The following is a 23,820-nucleotide window of genomic DNA, read 5'->3' as shown; positions in this document are numbered from 1 at the left end:
TAAGCTGTTGAAGTGTCATTCATCATTTCATTCGTCATCACAGCCAAATAATACGATTTAACGTAAAGTATAACGTTAAAGTTAGAAATAAAACGTTAATACTTCTCTGGATGCGTTTGAAAAGCAAGTCTATTTTTCCTTTGTCGGTGTTTCGCTAGTTTCCTAATATGTACATCGAATCGAATCATTGCATCCATTCTTAGAAACAATTCAACCTTCGAGTCCAAATCGGTTATAAATGCGTTGAAAAATTGTTAGCAAATTGCGATTGATGAATTTAAATTAAATCGACGCAATTGAAAACGTAAATCAATTTTGCAAACATTTAGAAAAATTCTTTAAAAAATCCTTTTTTTTTCTATCAACAAAAGTTTCAATTTACAAACTATTAAAAACAAATTTCCCCTTTCTATTCCTATAAGTAACTTGCACTTGCGAAGTTCTGGTTATTCTTAAAATTCCCTGAAATATGTGAACGTGCAACATTACAAGTAGAAGTAAATGAAAGAGACAAGCTGTCAAAATATTTATCCCCAATCTTAAATTCCTCTACGTGTTTACATAGTTGAAAATGTGTTGCACATACTTTCGGCAATACATCACGCGGAGATAAAGGAGAAAAAAAGTTTTTCGTTATCGCCGTTAGTCATCCGAGACTAAAAGCACATATTCTGTATTATCTTTCATCCAAAAATAGTTATCGAACTCACGATACGTTGGATGTTTTATTTTTTTAAACACGAGTAATCCACGCCTATATCAGGCACATAATTTACATCGAGAATGATGACTCGTCGATTTAATTGCACCGCAATTTGCAGTTTGTACTTTGGATACAAAGGGGGTAAATCTAACGACGATAATCCGATGACAACGTATACGAAACTAGATCATGAATGTAACAAGGTCGACGATTACTGTTCGTTATACCAATTATAACAGACGGTGTAATAAATTGAGTAGTAATTATCAATGAGGATCAATTATTACGGTAATTGTGGTAAGAAGCGTGGTGTTCAACTTCTCCTCCGCACTTCCACGTTTCAACTAAACCTTCCACATCCAATTTCGAAGTAAAAAAATCATCGTCGAGTGATAAAACACAAGTTTTTTTATTATAAGTACAACTGCGCGGTCTGTGCAATAAAAATTATCGAATAAGAGGTCGGCATATAACTCGTAAAGATACAAATGCATTGAATAAACTCTTTGACTGCATTTCCCTCACGCTGTATATAATAATAAAGATAAGAACTGCAAATGCTCCGTGAAGAAGAACCGTAAAAACGTCGACCTAATTTTGCGTGCACGATTTTTTTCATGTTACTTTTCTTTTTTCTTTTTTCACTCATTTCTTTTATACACGACGTATTTCTCAACGCATTTCTTTACAACGCGTATCCAAAGCTATCGTAAATTGTGACGTACCGATCGTACAAGGATCGTTGACTCCCGTCTCTATACGCGTATAATTGTCACGTTTCGAAATCGTAACCCCGGCGATCTCTGAACTAGCATCGACGATATTATCACATGTGACGTACGCACAAAAGTGTGTCGCGGTTTGTTGTTAACGGACGCGATATACGTGCGAGGAAAAAACTGTACGTCCGTTTATAATTGAACGTCGTACTTGAACGCGAAACGACAATTTATCGTTGAGGAAAAATTGACAGGTAACAAAAGAAATTGCAAACTGTATCGCTGATTGATCTTACCTTGACCGCAGGTTTCACAACGTCGTAAATTCCATCCTGTAGTCTTTGTTCGTAGAAATTATTCGACGTTGAGTTCTGTCGTCTGTAAAATTGATTATATAAACAAAAAGAGAGAGAGAGAGGGAGAAAAAAAAGTAAAGAAAAAGAAGGAGAAAAGTTTAGCAACGAGATATTTGTACATCAACGACGCTAACGATTCCAACGATAAATTTCAATTTCAATGTTTTTCCTTTGTTCTTAAATTTTTTTAAAATTCATTCTTTCTTTTTTTTGTTTTATTTATACTTACGACAAAGGATCCGTCGTTCCATTTGTGGCCGGTTTGGGCGACTGGATTCCCGATCTGCTCGGTGTGCTTGAATGAACAGGCGACGGTCCTTTGCTGTTCAAAGGTTGTTTCATCCTGAAACGTAAAAGAAGCGAAAAAAGAACATTAGACAAGTTGACAAAGTATCAATAAAGAAAAATACTGCAGGTCAAATGTACACAGATATACATATATATGTATAAATATGCATCAGGTTGTTACGTGTTACACGTACGCAAATCGTATAAAATGTTGGTATTGCACAAGAAAATCTTGTTCAATTCCACGCGTACGTTCATGCGTAACTGGGTAACCGACATTTGTATAAATGTAATATTCATACTTTCGAATATTCGCAGTCAATCAAGCGCAAGTTTGAAATTTGATTGATAAGACAAATATTTGTTTTCCGTAACGAAAGGATAAATAATTGAACGACGCATCTTCTTTTCTTTCATTTACTTTTTTTTTTTTTTTTTACTCAAATTTACTAGCGAAAATTCCCTCGTTTTTGAATTTATATAACACATCGCCCTCAAGTTTTGGAGAAAAATTTTTCTTCCTGGAAAAACTAACGCACGGGTGAAAATTTATACCGTTTACGAATGATATCGATGAGGTTTTTTGGTCGCTATTAGACGTCGCAAGGTGAAGAAATAAAAAAAAAATTGGGAATTCAGAAAGGTGTAGAAGGAATAAAGAACGATCGAATATTCGAGACGCCTCGAGCATCACAATGAATTTCCGTTTCCTTTTCCGTTTCAAACATCTGCGCGCGCAGCTTGAAACCAACAGCAGTGATCGCTAAACAATCTACTGTTGTATTATAACAGGTTGTATCGTATTGTGGTACGAATAGTTCCTCCGAGCGTGTATAGTCGCAACATCATCATAATAATAATCATCATCATCATCATTTTCTTCATCCTTACCATGAATCGCTTACGGAATGGAGGTATATATAATATCAGAATAATTTTTACAGACAAGTTGAAAAGCCCGTTACCCTGCAACCAGGTCCGCATGCATGCGTCGCCTGTAACGCTTGCAGGCATTGAATTCCTGCGGATTATACGCTGAGAAAATACAGGAGCGTTGTCAAGAATGGGAATCTTCGGAGTAGTGGAAGTAGAATAAAAAAAAAAAAAGGAAAGAGGTTTTTGGATCTAAAACAATTTTTCGTGGTCGAAGACCGTTTATTTTCATGAGTCTGCGTACTGCGACTCTTTGAGAATTTAAACTTTGAATGCGGTTTTCTTCACTTTTGGTTTTTCAAACTTGCGCGCAAGGTTTCTCCTACGCTTTCCGAACGATTCACCCGAAACTTTTACAAGTTGGTTTTTATTCAAAGTATTTCTCACGCATTGTCATAGGATTTTGCCAAAATTGTCAGCTGGAAGTGAGATGCCCTAAATTTGATGTTGAAGAACGGTTCATTTTGTGTCATTATTCCAAAAAATGATATATTTTCTTTCAAAATGAAGATATTGAAAAAATCCTACGACTATTTTTTTGGCATTCGCGAGTAGATTATGATTATTTTCAGTCATGCTAAAACAAATTTCTATCACGAGTTATGAATAACATGACTCGAGTGGCTGCAGCGATGCTTTCCCTGGTGAAAAATTGCTACTATTACGAATTTTTAAACATACTATAAATATAAAGTGTAAATATGCATAGTTTTTAGTAAAGAATTGTTGATTTTCGTTAAAAATTGTAATATCTCGTAGATTTTTCACTGAAAAAATACAAATTTTTATGAGAAACTACACTGAGAGAAATTTTTTGTTCCGGTTACCGCTCAGTCCTTAACTATTTCCATTTTTTACTACAATCGAAAAATATAGTTCTAGGTAGAAAATGAAAATTAGTTTTCCAGTATCCGTTGCTATTGTTTCTCATTACGATCACTGTTGCTATATTTTCTTGCAACTGTTGTGGAAATTTAATTCTTAACAATAACAGACGTTAAGGGCTTGTTTAACTAAAAAAGAGGAGTGAACCTCACAATTACAAAAAATGGATCGACGATAGCGCAAAATGGTTAGGCGTGCCTCGTTTTTGGTAATCCCAACAATATTCAAACAACTTTTTTAACCATACCTGTCTTACTCAATTTTTCTCAGTGTACGCATGTTTAAACTTTCGTACGAAACGTCGGAATATCCTTAAAAATTCGTGTAAATCATTTTCATCAGAGTCGCCTTTTGTACGTACGTAGAACGATAAGCAGCAGCTGCGTCACGATGTTCAGTGTCAGAGATTTGCTTGTGCACTGCATATAACGCACAATTGAAATACATACGCCCATTGTTAGAGAACAAAATTCCTGGAGTACAAACAGCCGTGAAGCTTGTTCAACGGATATGAGTCAGCCACTCGTTTAGTCAGTCACCGCAATCAGTGGATCGACATTCTTTTAGGCGATCCGAAATTTTCTGTATTATACTTTAAGCGCGTTGGTAATATTTAAACAACAATTCCGAACACAAGCGTCATTGATATTGCAGATACCTGCAATCGATGTGCCGAGAATTGATCGTTGCGCAGAGATTTTAAGTGGAAAATAATCAGAAAGTTTACTCGACACAATTTAAGACCACCTTCGAGCGTTCCGAAATATTCTTAACGGTCACGGGTGATTTAATAAGAGGTTAAACGTGACTTGAAACATGTCTCAAAGTATCTTTTTGCGGCTCGTAACGATTTCATTGTCACTTGAAAATCGCTCCAAATGACTTTCAACGTATTCAGCTGTGTTGCAGAGAATTGAAAATGAGTTCGTGTTTAATTAATTACTCGCTACGTGACTTTCGACGAGTTTGAATAAATTTCATTGACTCAATTACGCGAGTGAGATACGATTTAGATTTTCGGAAGTACCTTTACGATTCTGAGACAATTTATAATTGTTCGTCAAACAGGCTGGCTACAAATTTTTGAAAAAAAAAAAACAAAATAAAATTCGATGACATTTCCAGGTTTTCCATGAATCAAGATCCAGTTTTCTCTGATATTTCCCTTGTACTGGTAAGTTATTACAACCTAAATTGTTCAGCTCGTTAACTTTGTATTTGGTTTAAATTCAAGTCGAATTGAAAAATAAAAATATATGTAATATACAAAAAAGTCAATATAAGGTAAAATTTTCTTTTCTCAAAGTGAAAAATTTTTTATCTCAAAAAACTATTTTCAACTCCTATGATAGAGAACTGATATTTTCAATTTTTTCTATTACCAAACCAAAAATTTTCCATAACGCCTTTTAAATTCCCCGATATTTCCAGATCTATTTTCCAAGTTTTCCAAGCATATGGCCACCCTGTCAAAACGACTTAACGATAATTGCGTACGACTTTATTGAATCTGAAATTTCTCTTGTACAACTTATACCTTACAGTAAAAGTAAATTTCTAAATGTCGAACGTGATTAATAAAGTAATTACTTTAAACCTGCTTTCTAACAACAATAACTGAAAACTCGGTACACTAAGAAAAATTGAAATGAATTTCTTACAGTAACTGGAAAAATTCAGTAAAACATGTATCGTTAAAACAACTGTTCGAATAATGCTGGAATTGCGAAAAACGAGGTTCACGTAACCATTTTGCGCCATTGTCGATCCTTTTTGGGTTATTGCAACGCTGAATCAGTTTCTGAGGTCTACTCAACTTTTTTAGTTAAACAAGGCTTTAACTTTAATTTATCGTTGCACAAGCGTTAAATTTTCGCAACAGTCGCGAGAAAATATAGCAACAGCGATCGTAATGAGAAAGAATAGTAACGAATACTGGAAAACTAATTTTCATTTTCTACCTAGAACTATATTTTGTCGATCGTGGTAAAAAATGAAAATAGTCAAGTACCGAGCGGTAACCGGAACTAAAAATTTCTCTCATTGTCAGGGTACGTAATAACAACGCGAGCGTCAAAAGCGTGAGTAAAACCATACAAGAGTGTAAAATTTACCGTGTAACACATGGCGGCGTTGAGCAAACACTTCGGCTGCTACAGGTGCTCGTATGACTGTTTTGCTTACTGTACACCGGCCGACTGTTCACGGAGACGCTGACACGTTCCGCTATACGAAAACGCGGTGTCGTCGGCTTGTGGTACATCATATTCACCAGTCGAGACGATTCCAAAATATTGCGTGAAAAATTTTACAATATTTATCACAGTGTAACGTCCCAATCAACGTTTTTCCTATCTCAAAATACGATTTCTTCTTTTTCACATGTACAAAAATATTATATCCACACTTTCGTTCGGTTTCATTTAAAAAACAAACATTCAACTTCGGAATATCGTAGACAATATTTTCACGAGATACAATCTAGACGAATAGAGAGGTAAAATAGAACGAGAGTAAATTCGTATGACCGATTTTATACGGTAATTTTTTTTTTTTTCAAACACTTTTCACTGCAAGCTTGAAATCCACTTGTATATATATATTATATGTATATATATATATATATATATATTTAAAACGAACGAATCACTGCACAGAATTATTTATACGTCAATCACCATTATTGCGACACCATGTATAATAATACATCACGTCACGTACAAGCATCGCATTATCCAATTGTTTTCCAGCAATTATACGCTGCACGATTTTGCGGTCAATGAAGCATCAGAATAACGAGTAACGTGAGATAAATCTAGATTCCAGACCGTCGAGTTAAACAGGAATTACGTTTATTCGATGAGGATAAAAATGCCTCGCTTATCCAATAAACTATGAAAATAAAAAAAAAATAATTAAAAAAAAAACGGCGTAAAGATATAAAAATCGATGTGAAACGAGTTTAAATCGGTGAAAAATGAAAAAGAAAAATGCAAAACTTGTGTAATAATTATACAACCGATATCACTGACTTTTGCACAGGAAAAAAAAAACAAAAATAAATAAATAAAGTCGTAGAAACAAAAAACGTGTTCTTAGATTCGTGTCGGACAGACCGGTTCCAATCGTCAACGCAAGATGAAAAATGTAACGAAACTTGACTAGCCTCGTTCGCCTGTTTTACAAATTTGAAGAAGATGTAAAAAAAAAAAAAAAAAAAAAAGAGCGACGACGAAACAATAAATAGAAATTCACGTATCACCGAACTTGGCGTATTTGATCGAACCGAAACTTCACCGGCCGATTAACGAAACCGCGATGCGACAGAGAGCTTTTCGGGTTATCACCGATATGCGATTTGTGGCCGACTCGACTGTCAATAAGTACGACTAATTGTAAAATAACACAGCGCCGACTGACAGCCAGGCGAGTGGCGAGTAGCCGGAGTCTTTCTGACAGGACAGGAGCAGCTGACTGGGTTTCGAAGCGTTGCCGGTGTTCGAGTCCGTATGACGACTATACGGAACCCCACGAGCTCTGCTGCTGCACCGGCGTCTCTTCGTACCGAACAGAAACAGCAACAGAAACAGAAATTAACAGCAACTGCACTCTGCGCCGCCCGATGCGCAAAGAACATCGGCGGCTTTGTGCGCTAAGATGCAACGGGTGTAATCGTCGAATCCAACTCTGAGGAGTTTTTTTTTTTTAACGGAAGACGAACGATTTGTACGACACGGAAACGAGGAGTTTGAAAAGTTGCGAATGCGCCGAATTCCGAATTTTTGTTTTTTTTTTTTTTTTGCGGACGATACATCAAAGTTTCGAAAGTGCGAAGATGAGAGAATTTTAAAGTCTGAAATATCGAAATTCCTAATGATCCAAGATTTTTCGTTCCGTGAATTTAACTTTTCTTTCGGATTTTCGATATTTTTACGTTCGGGATTCTGATCAATTTTGATTTTCGGTTTTTCGGATTTTCTTTTTTTTTTTTACAACTACTCGTTGAGTAAACTACGCCGCGTGAGTATATTTTGATTTTCAGAATTTTACTACATCGAAGCTTTATTTTTCGGAATCTTGCATTCGGGAACTTTGTCGTTTCGTAAAAGTTTGATTTCTGTACTTCAAGTTTCGCAACAAGGTAATTTCTTGACTATTCAAATTCGAAACCGCATCACCGTCCTCACGATTATCTTCTTTAGTCTCTGATCAATCATCTCGAGGGAAGTAGGAACGTTAATAGTCGGTAACGTTACCGTAACGATGCATGTTTTAAAAAAATCGTTACTTCGCAACTCTGATAATGTGTAAAATTTAGTGAACCACGATAAAAAAAATATACTCATATTTCGTAAAATCGACTTCTTCAAAATGATTCTAAAATTACGCCTTTATAATTTTTTCACCTAATGATGTTTCGTTACGTCAACTTCAGCCTCGTACGAAAGTTCGGTTTTAGTTTCGTAACGTCGATTTTGATCAAAATGAAGACGATAAAAATGAAGAAAAAAAAAAACTGAAAGTATATATTTTCAATTTTCATTGCTTCCAAAAACCAATTCAATCCATAAACAACTATGCACTTTAAAAAAAAAAAAAGAAAAAATAACAAATTTTCTCTCCAATTTTTTCTCTTCTTTATATTTTTGGTTAAAGGTACTTACAGACTTTTTCATTAATTCTCCTCTTAAAATTGAAACACTTATCTATACAACGGAAGAGTTCAATTGACGTGTCAACGCGATTCGACGGCATATCGAAATGTGTCATTCTTCACCGGTATCTAACTAAAATCATGAAATAATCGCCACCACACTCCTACTCTCAAGACTTACAATTAGCCCTGAACTTTACGACTATGGGACACGAGGTGTAGAATTTCGAAGTAGCGAGCAGTCGTCTCGTCTGAAAATGTTATATTACGTGAATAGGATGAGGTTTCGAATTTCGATACAGGTATCATCGCGTCGGATTAACGGATGCTCGGTGATATTGTTACCGCACGTACGTAGATTGTGAATAATTTCATTTGTTACAGTAACTAGAAAAATTCGTTAAAACGGGTATCGTTGAAAAAACTGTTTGAATATCGTTGGAATTACGAAAAACGAGCTACGCCTAAACATTTTGCGCTATCGTCGATACTTTTTTGGTTATCGCAACGCTGAATCAGTTTGAGGTTTACTCTACTTTTTTAGTTAAACAAGGCTTTAACGTCAATTTATCGTTAAAATAAATAGTAACGGATACTAGAAAGCTAATTTTCATTTTCTACCTAGAACTGTATTTTTCGATTGTGACAAAAAATGAAAATAGTTAAGAACTGAGCGGTAATCGGTACTAAAATTTTTTCTCACAATCGGTGTAATAACAGAAATCATGACGCGCAAGTGCAACAAAACTGCGATGTAGTCACAGGATTGAAAAACCCGACAATTGCGATAAACTGCATCGAATTCACGTAGAAGAAAAAACAATTCGATGGCTGAATGAAATTTAAAAAATGAAGGAAAATAAGAAATCGTTGCGTCTTTGCCGATTATATTCTTATCGTCGTTCTTTCAATTCTTCTTTTTTCTTCTTTTTCTTTTATTCGTGTATTACACACGTAACGGTTGCGTAAGATAGACGATGAAATAAGTGCGATTGCCTTGTGCAAGCATGCGTGCGTGCATACCGCGTGCAATTATGATAATGGCGTTATTATCATTGTCGTTATTATTATTCGCGTAACATCCGAGTTAAGTATGTATCTATAACAATATTAGGCTTCCTAATAAATCTTTCAGCCGAGTTTTATAACTTTTTTTCCTCCTAATACCGTAATACATATTAAATTCATTATAAAATTTTCAGAATATTTATGTATAATAATCTATTGTTGCTAATGATAATTAACTATCGATACCCATGCATGAAATTTTCACGTCAATGAGCTTTCATGTTCATTCTTTATGTCAGAAATGTAAGCCGATAATTTTATATATTTTCATTTTTCTTATTCATCTTTTGAAGTTACAAAATCTTCATCTTCTAATAAGTTCAGTGTCGAAGATTTTTTTATATCTTATAAGATGTCCTGATTTTTTTCAGATTTTAGAAAGTCAGCTTTTTTTTTTATTCCAGCATCTAAATCATACGTCAGAAAATTTTTTAAAAAATTGCTCTTGCGTTTCTCGTCGTGTACTTTCATAAAAAAAAAAAAAAAAAAAAAATCACGAAGCCAATCCGATAAATCGACGTAGAATCTTGATCGAGATGTCACGGAATGCCCTACATATAAATGAATTCTCGAAATATAACGCGACACGAGTTGAGCAAAAACAAAAAAATAGAGAAAGAAATATCTCGTTAAACGAATATTGCGTTCATCCGACAGAATCTCCGAATTATGTCGTTCCCGAGATTTTAATCAAAAAGCCTTAAAAAGTAGCACCCAACTCGCCTCTCTTCTTCTTCTCTCTCTCTTTCCCTCACACTCTCTACACGTATTTCTCTATTTCTGTCTAGTTTAAGCAACGGTGTAATGCGCAGCACGTTTTACGGTATATTTTTTCACCGAATCACTGCACCGCAGCCATGTTGTAAACGCAAACGAACAAGTTTATTACACGCGTCGTATGTGAGTGGTGGTGTGAAAATGAGAAAAAAAAACAAATAAAAATAAAATGAGAGGAAGTGTCGTCGGAGCTAACAGAAATGACACAAAGAAAAAAAAAACCCCACAAAAAATCGAACCTCTTTACGGCATTTCGAAATAAATTTTCTCTAAAATACTGAGAGAAATTTTCAGTTCCGGTCACCGCTCGATTCTTAACTATTTTCATTTTTTACCACAATCGAAAAATATAGTTATATTATACATCGTTTTTCGTTCTAATTCCAACAATATTCAAACAGTTTTCTTTACCGATATCTGTTTTACTCAATTTTTCTCAATGAAGTGACGCATTTCATAGCGGGTAAAAACTTTCTTTATAGTTCAGAACCAGATTTGCAAAGACGCGTTAAACGCATTATTTTTCCATGCTCAATGTACATCTCACGATAAGTATTATATTTTAATCGATCGTTGAGTCCGCAGAGAAGGTCTTTGTCGCGTAGATTCGTCGCGTTAATTATCGCATGTATACCGTATGTACCTAAAACATATATACAGGCTAGTTGCTCATGCATATATTCATTTACACGAGTAGAACTTTGGCTACGTAACGGCAATCCCCGACCATGACTTCATCCTCGAATTTTTTCCCGTCAAATGTGTGTACATATATATATGTATATATAAATATACCTAAATACACTACTGTGCAGGCATGCAAAGCTTTAATTAAGTACACAAGCCGTAAACGAAGAGGCGAGTTTCACTACATATTTCAAGTTCAAGTGCCTCAAGTGCAGTGCAGTGCCTGTTTACTTTCAAGTTTATTCCATTTTTTTTTTAAGAACTTCGTAAGAATGCACTGGGACATGTGAGACAATCATAGCTGCGCGATCACATCGCAGTGCGTTGAATTAAATAATAAGGTATGAATAAATGATTAGATTAAAGGTGCGGGATTGAAATTCGGGGTTTCGAAAAGATCCGAGAGCGTCGAATTCGATTTGAAGAAGACAAAAGAGAAGAAGATTAAAAAAAAAAAAAAAAAACATTTGTTAAAACGGTACAAACATAGCGTGCGGTTCTCCTAATTAAACAATTATTATACTTGGCGTTGCAGTTTCACGTAAAGTTGCATTATTATGATAACGAGTTGTATAAATATTGTCTATTTATACGCAATTATAATACGTTTTATACAGAACATGGCTGCGACTTAACGTTCGTCGTTACATTTATAACGTAAAAGGCAAAATTTGCAACGCTACAGCGTCGCGCTTCGCTTTGCTTTGCGAAATATTCCAAGAAGAACTCTGCTCGGATATAATATCTGCACGATCTGCGAAATGAGAAATTAGCGATGCCTCGTTGCTGCGATACGTTGAATTAACTAACTAACTAACTAACGAACGAACGAACGAACGAACGAATGAATGGCGCGTCTATTTTCTCCGTAAAAAATGGACAAAATCGCTTGTTTTAGTTCAAATTCAATAACCACTTGATGCACTGAGAGAAATTTTTAGTTCCTGTTACCGCTCAGTCCTTAAATATTTTCATTGTTTACCAGAATCGAAAAATCGAGTTCTAGATAGAAAATGAAAATTAGTTATCTAGTATCCGTTACTATTCTTTCTCATTACGATCACTGTTGCTATATTTTCTTGCAACTGTTGCGAAAATTTAACAACAATATTCGAACAGTTTTTTTTTAACGATACCTGTTTTACTCATTTTTTCTAGTCACTGTAACAAATGAAATTTTTCTCAGCATGACCATTTTCTTTTATCGCAAAATATGTTACATCAAACCGCATAAAATATGCCTCGTACAACGATTTAAATCCGGTTTTACATGTACTGTTAAAAAAAAATTTGTCTCTGAGTGTAATTATTTACCATAAATATATGATCGAAGCTACGAAATGTGATTTATAGATTTCCTAATTTCGAATCGATCGGCCTGTACTCGTTAAAAGGCTGTAGTTATTTACAACCAAATGATCGCTTCGTCTCATATTACAACTGGTTCGCAAATTAATGTACATACAACCACCAAGGTTGCTATAAAAATAATAAACACGGATGATAAATGTGTGAAATTTTTCCAATCTTCGCAATTAAGTTCGATCGAGAATAATTACGATAAATTCTTTGAGATTTTAAAGTTTCTCGACGTCATCGCGAAGCTTGATGTTTATCAATTCAATGTTACACATTACTGATTTATATTTCAACGTTATTCGTAGGTAAAAAAAATCCATATTCTCGAATATTTAGTGAGATTCATCTTCTATTCAGTGAAAACTAAAAAATCATAAATGGAGCATTCCATGAGAAACGTGTGCTTTGTTAATTCGTAATTTGTTTTTTGTTTTTTTTTTTTGCAACATCACAAATGATCAAATTAAGTAAATGGGTTATTCCATTACAGTGCTGACTCTGAACGAATGCTAGTGTTTTGTTTGAAATTTTGTTTTCAAATTATGTCTGATTGAAAAAATGATTTTTCATTTGTTTTTTATTCACTGAAACTAAGATAAATCTCGCTAAACATTCGAGACTATGGATTTTTTTTTTTTACTACAAACAACTTCGAAATAAGATTCAGTGCAAAATATAGTGAATCAGAATGTTTTTTGAATAATTTGCATCGTGAATTTTAATTTTTTTTTTATCTAATTTTGGTTTTCACCCCATATAAGAACCATTCTAATACATATACACGTATTGACACGAATGATGACAATCATTGTAATATACCTGTCAATGGAATGGCAATTTAATAGTAATGTTTTCATCGCGTCACGCATCCGCTGACATTATATATTAAGCGTTATACTTTTATACTCATTGTCAATGATGGCCAACTGCGACACGAACGTCTGTTTAACAAAGTGTAATATACCTATGATCGGTGTGTAACAATCTGTCGCTAATTCGTGGGGCATTGTCAAGAACGAGAGATGATGGTCTGTGATAAAAATCGTCCAACGATACGTCTTGGAATTTTACAAAAGAGTCAAAATCAGTTACGATTTGAATTACATCGATCGAAAATTCGTAAAGAATAATTCTTTGTCACGATCGTGTAATATTTGGTAATAATTGAATTATTATTGAAATAAACTGATACAAGTCAATATTTAATGCTGAGTTATATTTTTAACGATTCATTTTTATAATATTTCTGCTGCAATGACTTTTACTTTTAATTTTTATCTGTACACCCGAGTTCTTGAATCAAAATTTGAGTATCAACGTATAATAATTCGGAACGCGAAGCAAAGAGCTTTGAAAAGAAACGGAAAAGAGTAATCTTGTTCTATTTTATGACTATCGTTATTGTTTTTTTTTATTTTTTTTTTTTTTACTTTCTTTTTTTATACTCTTTGTCTCCATTAGTTTCGTGCAGCTGAAAAAGCACCCGCGGTTTAAATTGCAAAATTGGCCCATTTGCATAACTTTGACATGATCGCGACACAGTCGGTTGTAATTCGAATTAAACGAACTATATACGGGGCATTCCATGCCAACTCACCGAGCTCGTTTCGTATACCATTATAATTTGAAACCTTAATACATGTATAAATATTAATTTTTTTTTTCTTTTTTTGAATATACTCATCGCCTATTATTATTCATCTTTACGGGAATTCGGGCGAAGAAACGCCCAAAAAAAAAAAAAAAAATAAAAAATGATACAACTTGCGTTGAAATGATTGAAATAAAATGTTTCAATTCCTCTGAAAGAATATAAAAAAAAACCAGAGTCATGCTCCCGTCCTGAACTCAAAATTATCTTTTCACATCGAGGAATGTCTGTCAATTTTTCGTGAAAAAATGGCATTTTTGAAACAGCTTAAATAACCAATAAAAAGAAAATTCGTGGTTTTTTGGAGGAAGTTCGATCATATAAAAAATGAATCGGAAAAGTATAAATTGATCGAGGTCACGGGCCCGGTGAGTTGGCACGGAATGCCCCATACACGCGTACGAAAATCTGCCCCAAGGTTTACCGGGTGATAAATGATAAGTGTACGATTAATGCAGCGTAAAAAATTCATCGATTTACGGTACAATGAATTAATAACGTAGAAGTTGGAGCCTCTCTATATCTGGGTCAATTGAATCGAGACACCCTTTACATATAAAATATGAACACTGCGTAATATGCATCACCTTTCTTTGTACTATATATAAATCGTACAGATGCATCCTGCATCCGGTGAATGCCACGGATTGTGCGCAAGCATACAGTGTATACATATATACATATAAATGTACATACATATGTGTGTGTGTGTGTGTGCGTATTTAAATGGTGGCATTGAACCCCGATCCATTGATAATTTCCATTTCATCGAGCATCATAGCCGCATGCGTAATTAAAGTACACTCACGATGTTAATTGAATACAAACGAGTCAGTTATCGGCGCGGAAAAGGAAATCGATTTGAAAAATGAGAAGAAAGAGAGAGAGAAAAAAAAAAAACAACGAAAAACAAAAGAAAAGTAAAGACGGTGAGAAAAGAATTGTATTTTTCGGCCATACAATATCGCACGAAAATATACAGCCTGTATGTTTATTACGGCTAGTCTTGTAAATCTGTAATAATTTCAAAATCGTAGCTCTGTACGATAAAAATAATCTTCTAGTAAATAATCTATTTCGTATTACCACGCGAATCAGTTATTTATATGTCAAGGTTGGCAATTGGCATTCGTAAAAAAAAAAACAAAAAAAAAAAGAAACAATCTGTTTACGCGACTGTTGTAATCGGTAATTTTTATGACCCGGGCAATGAGAAAAGAAAAACGCAGGAAACAAAGATCGTAACAGCCAACACAGCGTACCCGTGTAATTATCCATCATTTTCATTATTACACACACGTCTATATGCAGTTTTAACACATTATAGATGCGCACAAATAGAATAGAATAGAATGGAATAGAATGGGATGTGTAATTTTCTCGACTGTAATACGGGGGAGAGGAAAATTACGGACGAGGTTACCGATTGCAGCTCATATATATATATATATATATATATACACAAATGTGTAGACGACAGAAGAGGAGGGAAGACATGAAAGAGCAGCGGAAACGCCGAGCGTAAAATGTAAAAATTACAAAAAGAATATATGGAAAAAAAAAAGGCACGACGCAGACTCACCGTGACGAAGCACCGTATCCTGAATCGGTGAACAACAGCGGGATATAAAAACTAGTGGTTAAGAGAGACGCTCGATAAAAATATTTGGTGTTAGAAGTTTGACGCACATTTATCGATAGGTGCAATATTCGAGATGAAAGAAAGATGTTGAAATCGTAGAAACAAGCGAGATTAGAAGAATTTTGTCACACGTCGATTCGTTCCAAAATTTTTTCACTTTTTTTTTTTTTTTTTGTATAGTTCCTAATTTATAATCTCGAGATCTGTACGAAAATGGAAATAAATGAATATTGTATTCTGGAATTGAGACGAGAATGATACAGATAGAAATAGAAAAAAAATAAGAAAGGAATTCAATTATTGACGTGTTGTTTCGTGTTTGAATGACCTGATATTATGATATGTGTATGAATTATACAGGATACGAGATTGAATAAATATAGTCGTCTATTCCATTTTCACATCTTTACGGCGCTAAGTTGCGTTTCGTTGAGTTCGCGTCACAAAAGTCTTAGACTATCTACTGGAGTATTACACCTCTCTGAATCGAAAACGTTATCTCCACGCGTTTGTAAGTTTTCTTTTTTCCCCTTTCTACAGTCGTAAATTCAAACGTTGAAACAAACTTACTTGCTACTTTCATACTCGATTTACAAGAGAATAAAACAACGTGTTTCATAATCTGAGCTATAATGTTTAAAGAGCATATTAACTCTGTTCAATTAAATTTTTATATGACTAATATATCAGTTTGTCGCAGGTACAGAAAAATAAATGAAGAAGAGAACGAATAACAACAATCAAACAATAAACAATCAACCAAAACCATGAAACAATTAAATATCACAGAAGGTAACAGCGCTTAATTACTCCGGCAAAAAATTACCGAACATTTTCACCACGAACTAAAAAAAAAAAAAAATAAAAAACCTTGGAAAATGAGTATTTTTAAAACACGAGTTCGGAGGAAATGTTCTCGTTAAATAATTACTTTCATAATGTTTGAATGACAAAATTTGAACGATTTATTAATTTTCAAATAATTGCTGTAATCGCACATGCCAATGATAAAATATCGCAGGTTTGAAAAATTAATTTCATTAGATTAGATTAAATTAAATTAAATCAAAATATACGAAATTGTTGATTAAATATGTGATTTTGACGATTCGATGATAATCTAGGTGAAGATATAAAATTCGAAGTATGGTAATAATTGCTGGCAATAATTTGTCAGGATTAATTAAATGCTGTAACTATCAAATATTAGAAAAGAAGAAGACGCCACTGATTGATAACCTAAATGATAATGATGAAAAAAAAGACGAATATCATCACTCACGTGTCATCCTGAAGTCTGTTGTCGGTTGCATTGACCTGATTGGAAGTCAGCGGTGCAGTCAACTGCCTGACAAGTTCGTCGCGTTCCTTTTCTTTGAGCTGTATGGTTTCCTGTAGCCTCTGTTTCTGCTTCTGAAACTCTTTGAACAAGTCGCCGTTAAAGCTGGGTTCAAGAATCTCGCCATCGGGTCCAACGAGGGCGGCAACACCGACGGGTAAAGTTGGTTCAGGAATTTTCTGTTGCACCCCGGGTGGTTTATCCGCTAGTGAATCCCTCCGCGAACTTCTGGCAGTCGATGGAGCCGGAGATTCACGACCCGCCATCCGCCTTTCGGGGGTTGAAGCCGCCGAAGGATCGGCTCTGATCCCTGATCAAGAGAGAAGGACAGAAAGATGTCACGGTGTCCGTTAAAAGATCCGCAACAAGTTCAAAGACATTTTCAGGTTATTCAAGAACGTTCGGGAAACATGAAAATACACGAATGCAAAACGAAAAATGAGATTCGAGGCGGGGATCCAGTTTTTAAAAACAGTTGCTCAGTGAACACACACAATACTGTATACATCGTTTCGCAGGAAACATTGAAAATAGAATATTTCTAGGTCTTTTTAAGAACGAGCAAAGTTCAAGAACAGTTCCAGGACCTCAAGGACTTCAAGGATCACTGGACGCCGTGGTCCTACAAATCGTAGAATGAAATTCACCGCTGCTAGAAGGAGGGAAAAAAGTTTCACCTCACCTTCGGGACTTTTCGACTGTCCCCTGGTCCTTGGAGGAGCTTTCGAAAGCGAAGCGACGTTGTTGGCAGCCTCCTGGATGGATGGTAGCTGTTGAAAGTCGGCGTAGCTCGAGCTTAGAAATACGTCACCCTCGTTCTCGAAGAGCCTGTCAACGCTAGTGTTCATAAGTTTGTTATTCTTAAAGCCTGTCAGATGAAAACTGGCGAAAGATGACCTCGACATTGGATTAATGTCACCAGTCGACATGGCCATCAGAGCAGCCGATGGTATGGGATTATTTTTAAGACCCGGACTCCGCGATCCGAGACCTTCGAGAGCGGGTACAAGACTCCTGGACATCATGTCGGCGGCTGAACGCGGCCTGGTGAACGGCATAGCACTATGGGGAAAGGTCTTTGGCTTTATGGGGGTTATGAGCATGTGCTCGGTCCAAGACGTCTCGAGCGAGGGTCGTTCGAGACGTTCGACGTCGACGTTGAGGGTGCGTTGAGCGAAGGGAACGGCGAATGTCTCCGGAGGTATGCTCTGGAGCCATGAGAGGAGGCTGAGATCGGAATCGCTGAATCCAACAGAGCCATCCAGCAGCCTTGAGAAGTTCATCTCGACCTGCTCGCTCTCCTTCGACCCAGTGGCCTTAGCCTGGCAGTAATTGACGCACGACTCGTAAAGTATCCCCTTTATAACGAGTTGTATCATCCTGTCGTTTTTTGCCGATGTTACGACGCCGGTGTTGTCAGAAGACTTCCTGTCACCCGGCAGAAACTTCTCCACCAGCGGATACACCTCGCGAAAACACTGGACCCTAGCGTTGCTCGGATTCCAATCCTTGTACTGAAGGTGGTCCGTCAACCTTGGAAGCGTCAGGAGCAGACATAGGCTCGAGTACTCGTCCTTGGAGGGCGCGACCTTCTCGAGGTCACTCAGTACCTTGACCACCTCCTCGACCGCGTTGTCGACGCTACCGTTTGCGCCCACGATCACGTTTGCCTCGGACTTTATACAGAGCAGCTCCACGTACTTGTGACGCAGTATCGAATAGGTGAACTTCCGCATGTCGAAATCCGGCAGCGCCTCCAACGGCTGAATGAACTCCAGGACGTCATCCCACTGCCCGTCCAGTATCAGCTGGCGAAGGAACAGAACGTCGTCGCTGTACTGACCGTTTATCACACCGGTTTCACGCTCCAGCGACAACTGCGATATGTGCAGGTCTCGACTGTGCAGAAACTCGAGGGTCAGTCTCACGACGTCCTCTTCACGTAGGGTCAGGTGCGCCGCCGGCATTACGTACCGAATGCGCAACCTGGAAATAGAAAAATAAGAAGAGTGTTACGCCCTGGAGTACCAAGAAAATTTTAAGAATCTTAATCAAATCGGTCGTTATTAACCCCATCAGTCGCAATGGGATGCTCAGGGTCGCAAACTGTTTGAACAAATTAAGCTAAACGTGACGTCGCAACAGATCCACTTTGTATTTTTGAAAGACTTCCTCCATGATGGCGATATCAATAACACCTTAGCCTGAAGGATGTCGTATTTTAACCTGAAGATCGTAGGCTGCAGTCCTATCGAAACGTCGTTACAATAAATTACTCTTTTAATAATGACCTGACTTCGACGAAATCGTCCCGTTACTGAAAGGGTTAACCTCCACCTGAATCAATAATTGATCTCGAATGAATCCATATTGTCAGAAAATTTTAACCCTGAAGAAAAAATATCTCTATCGCAAATTTCATCATGATATTCATTTAAAATTGGAGCAACTGCAATCGCACTTTCGCAATACGTTAATGATCATTCATGCAGGATGTATAATTGCATATATGTATAGTTTAACGTAAAATAAAACGCTAGGTCGTCGATTTAGACGATATAATAATGACGAAAGTCTCACACACACGCGTATGAATTACTCCTTATTTCCAAGAAGGTCGACGTACTCAAAGCGATTTTTGAGCCGGCTCGTTCATCGCTGACGTAGCATTTCGTCACTCGCTTATCACCCGAGCCGACAGCCTGACATACATAAATTCATGAATTCCGCTCTAGAAATCTATACAGATCTACGATTCAAAGGATCCTGAATATGGTGCTATGTATGATTGGAGAGAGGAATTTTCATGTATCGGTGAAAAAATTTATTACGTATTCCAGCAAATGTGGGATAAAAGCGATGTTTAAGGTGTGATAAATACTTGGAAGATTGAAAAAGGTATATCGGGAAGAATTTATACGCGCAGATTTGCTGGTCAAAAGGAAGAGCGAGTGATAATGCATTCGGACGTTATTCCTTGGGAAGTATATCCTCTCTTTTCTCTCCTCGCGCAAATCCGCCACTCTATATTCTTCACGGATCCGTTTTATGTCAACTTGACGAGTTCCAAAATGTAGAAAAGACTGTCGTAACCCCGAATAAAACTTCCTACAGTGTGGAGGAATTTAGTACGCTGTTCGCCAACTTTCTCAGTCTGCGAACAAAAAGGGAAAACCAAATCCGCTGTCACAGACATAATAATCCAAGAAGTCTTGTCTGAATTTCGTTGTTTTCCCTGAAGAATAAGAATGTCGGTTTTCTTTCTTTAATATTGCCAATTTTGGCGCATAGAATATCGCTGAACTATACTTGCATCGTACCCAGTTATTATCGAGGCAACACGGTGGTGGGAAGAATCGTCATCATTTTCACTATTTACTCTATTGCACAACGTTGAAAAATTTGCTGCGTTCCTAAGTCAGCAGAATTCAACATATATAGGTAAGCCATGGCGGCTCTCGCCTAACTTGTTTCACTCTCAATCGCGGATTAGCGGAGTGCGGATGAAAATAATATGGAAACATTAGCATGGAGCTTTGTAAGTAGGAATTTAAAACCAAATTCAATTTAATACCATCGCGTCATCATTCAACCTCAACTCAAGTTTATCATTCGTGTAATAAAATTTGTCGAAGATTATTATATCAATAAAAATCGAAAAACATTTGTTACCGTGACCACTCGACGAGCGATACAATTATAACGAAACGTATTCATCACAACTGTTCAATCAACAGAGTATAAAAGACATCCGTTCGCAAAAATATAAAAACTATCAACTTGTTTCAGACTTTGATCACAGTAGCTCTGCTACTGGATCCAACATTCGCGGATGTCCTGGTACAACCGGGTTACGCTCAGCAGTCGTTAGCATCTTCGAAAAGCCAAGCGATCAACGGGGAACAGAAGAACCAACAGATGACCGGCCAGTCTCAGTCCCAGCAGAACTACGCTGGAGCGCAACAGAATCTGTTGTTGCAACTGCTCCAGCACCAGCACATGCTTCAGCAACAGCACCTGAACAACATACATCAGTACGAACAAAAGCAGCTGGTCCAGATGCAACGACAACAGCTCCAGCACCCAATGGTCCAACGGCAAAAGGCCACGAACAACGATCAGATAGTGGGCATGATGCCCTTCGGCCTATCGCCTATCCCCGGTCTTATTTCGGGATTAGGAGACATCGCGACGGGGAGACTTTTCTCCATGGGACCTATGGGACTGAACAGCTTCACGATGGGAGGACTGAGGCCTCCTCTGCTGATGAGCCCGCAACAAACACAGCAAATGGTGAGTTGGATTGGTAAGGGTAGTCATCCGGAACGGATGAATATAAGATTTGGATATTCGAGGTGTACTGATTCCATTTAAATTTCCACCAGGTAGGGAGCACGCAATTTCAAAAATCATCCAACGGTCTGCAAGACCAGACACGGACCAAACGTGAAGTCAGGGATGGCGCAGGTGAATCGGGATCAAAAAGATACCGGCAACCAAAGAATTCTCGGCAGCAGCTGGATGGCGTGGCCGCGAACTCGCCCGTAAAACTAAAGCCCGATACGACCGTCGTACCGCCTCAACAGAACCCTCAATCGCCCAGCAAGTCAAATGGTGAGTAGAAACGTCGATCGTACGAGCAGGTGAACGTGCATCACGACTGTGATAACGATAACATTCCATCTTTGTCAGATGATCACGTCGTCGGTGATAGCCGGAAAATCAATGACGACACTGTCGGGGGACCTTTGGACGATCTCATAGAAACTCTGAGAAGCAGCGGCCTGGCGAATCCTCTGATGGAGCTACTGAACGGAGGTGGATATATTCCGCAGTCGAATTTCCTCGGCAAATCATCATCCGGTATACCCCAGTTCGAGGAACACGTCGTAGGCCAATCCCATCAACAGCAGCAACAGAGTGACCAGAATCCGCTGATGTCCATGCTTGGACGTCATCAGAATCCGCCTTATACATCCTACGGTTATCGCCACCCTCATCATATGCCACCTCCTTACGGAATCCGTCCGACGAAGTATTACCCGTACAGAAACACGGCTTTGGGTTCTCCCTCGTCGCCGGTAAGTCTGACCTCGATACGACGGCAAAAGTAATTTCCAACCCCCTTCTATTACCGATAATCGGATTGTCATTTCAGATGAACGAGGGCGGTTCGTCGCAGTTCCAAGGTGATCAAGGTCAAGGGTTCTGGACAGGTTCTTCACGTCAGATCCAGCCAGTAACCGGAAGCGGCAACGTTCCTCAAGCCGGGGCTCCCGAGTCTCCAAAGTCGATCTCCAAAGCGCAGAACCCAGCGGCGAAGTTCGTAAGTGATCCGGTGATAAGGTACTCGGTGTCGCATAAAAAGAACGAGGATCCAGTCGTCGTGTCTCCGAATCCAAAAACGTCGAAGGCGACGCAGCCGGCTGAAACATCGAAGCCAATCGCCAGCGAATCGCCGATGAATCCAACGCCGATCCAGAGCCAGACGTTGCTACCCGTGCACGGTGCAACCGGAAAGCCGCCAGTCATTGGAGCGCAATACCCGTTCAACATGGTCCCCCATAACATGGTCCAAATGATGGCACCGTACAATTCGATGATGCGAAGCATGTCGCCGTTGGTCGGAGCGGCGAATCCCACCGACCAGCTTTCCGGACTTTTGTACACCTTGGCCGACCAGCTGAGCGCGTTGGGTCGTGGCGGGGATCAGTACGGGATGAACGACAGGTTCCAAAATTACCGGGAGGCTAACTTCGGCCTAGGTGACTTGTTGGACAGAGGCTACGGAAGCTATCCTGGTCAAGGAAGCTACGGGACCATCTCCGGCATTGGATACAACGAGAGTCCTTACAGTACCACCAGTGGCTACGGTGACCCGTCTTTCCCGTATAATCAACAACCATTCATTTTCTGATCCGCTGGAGCGATTCACTGAGTATTAGTTCAGCTTGATATCAGGTCGTTTAAATTATTCATCATATATTATACAATGTGTAGTAACAGTGTTTTTAGAGTAGATTTTATTTATCGAATCACGTTCAATCCGTGTGTTTAACTTATCGGAGATTCCGTCCACATTTATATACCTAATCGTATAGCGTTTAGAATTTAATTTATCGCCGAAATTTTATAAGGCGTCTCATAACTTCCATCATATTTTTTATTACTATATATTATTTATGCTATTGTGTCGTCATCGTCTTCTTCTTTTTTTTCATCCGTGTGAATATTATATATATATACGTATATGTATAACATAAAGTTTATTTGTAAACGACTGTATTGTCCTCTTTCAATAAATGGATTTTATTGTAGAAAAGTAACACGTGAAGGAATGTCTTTCCCGTAAAATTCCTTCCATTATACGTACAACAATATTAACAAGAACTTGAATCGTCATCGACTCCTTTTGTTCGACATTCCAGTCTCTTTTAGTTTGTTGAACTGAAAAAAGTGCCCCGGGTTCATCGGTAAATGAACGTCGTTCCGTCCGGAAAAAGTACAAATCTAATCTTTCTCAATTTATCGCAAGCCCGAACCGACCTAACGTTAATCAAACGAATGAAGCAATTTATCGGAAAAGCTTCCCGCATCCTTCGCAAGAATTTGGAGTAAGTAAACGATGAAATCCGTTCGAGCTACCTGCAGGAGCAAATAATCCAGACAGAAATTCAATTTTCATACGCCTTCAAACTCCCTTAACGAATGTCAAACTATGGCTTTCGCACCGAGTGGGCGAAGATTTGCAGTTCATTA

The 23,820-nt window shown here is 37.7% G+C and overlaps 2 protein-coding genes across 7 annotated transcripts in view; one reads left to right on the top strand and one right to left on the bottom strand.

The window, feature by feature from the left end:
• The window catches only part of LOC124174689 (WD repeat-containing protein 47), a 102,058-nt gene that overhangs the window by 50,351 nt on the left and 27,887 nt on the right, over positions 1 to 23,820 (bottom strand). For all 5 annotated transcript variants that reach the window (XM_046554075.1, XM_046554072.1, XM_046554073.1 and 2 more), the window contains exons 2-5: positions 17,744 to 19,047; positions 17,005 to 17,371; positions 2,008 to 2,121; positions 1,719 to 1,800 (exon numbers count right to left, since the gene is read on the bottom strand). In XM_046554075.1, the coding sequence (XP_046410031.1) occupies positions 1,719 to 1,800; positions 2,008 to 2,121; positions 17,005 to 17,371; positions 17,744 to 19,028 (1,848 nt within the window). In that variant the 5' untranslated portion in view covers positions 19,029 to 19,047. The remainder of the gene's footprint in view (positions 1 to 1,718; positions 1,801 to 2,007; positions 2,122 to 17,004; positions 17,372 to 17,743; positions 19,048 to 23,820) is intronic.
• LOC124174690 lies at positions 20,528 to 23,298 on the top strand. Of its 2 annotated transcripts, none has more exons than XM_046554077.1 (5): positions 20,528 to 20,599; positions 20,851 to 21,354; positions 21,451 to 21,675; positions 21,754 to 22,142; positions 22,220 to 23,298. In XM_046554077.1, exons 1-5 carry the CDS (start codon positions 20,590 to 20,592, stop codon positions 22,976 to 22,978), a joined length of 1,887 nt encoding a protein of 628 aa, XP_046410033.1. In that variant the 5' UTR covers positions 20,528 to 20,589; the 3' UTR covers positions 22,979 to 23,298. The 2 variants fall into 2 exon arrangements, with proteins under 2 accessions (XP_046410033.1, XP_046410032.1); XM_046554076.1 differs by having other exon boundaries at positions 21,447 to 21,675.

This window comes from Neodiprion fabricii, chromosome 2 (assembly GCF_021155785.1).
Source record: "Neodiprion fabricii isolate iyNeoFabr1 chromosome 2, iyNeoFabr1.1, whole genome shotgun sequence".
In the NCBI taxonomy this organism is placed as follows: Eukaryota; Metazoa; Arthropoda; class Insecta; order Hymenoptera; family Diprionidae; genus Neodiprion; species Neodiprion fabricii.
This window is presented reverse-complemented; position numbering and strand designations above follow the sequence as displayed.

Excerpts from the sequence above, each read along its gene's own strand:
- LOC124174690 (XM_046554076.1), top strand. The coding sequence starts at position 20,576 with ATGGAAACATTAGCATGGAGCTTT. Across the intron at positions 20,600-20,850 it reads AAACATTAGCATGGAGCTTT|ACTTTGATCACAGTAGCTCT; the intron begins GTAAGTAGGAAT and ends AACTTGTTTCAG. Across the intron at positions 22,143-22,219 it reads TGGGTTCTCCCTCGTCGCCG|ATGAACGAGGGCGGTTCGTC; the intron begins GTAAGTCTGACC and ends TTGTCATTTCAG.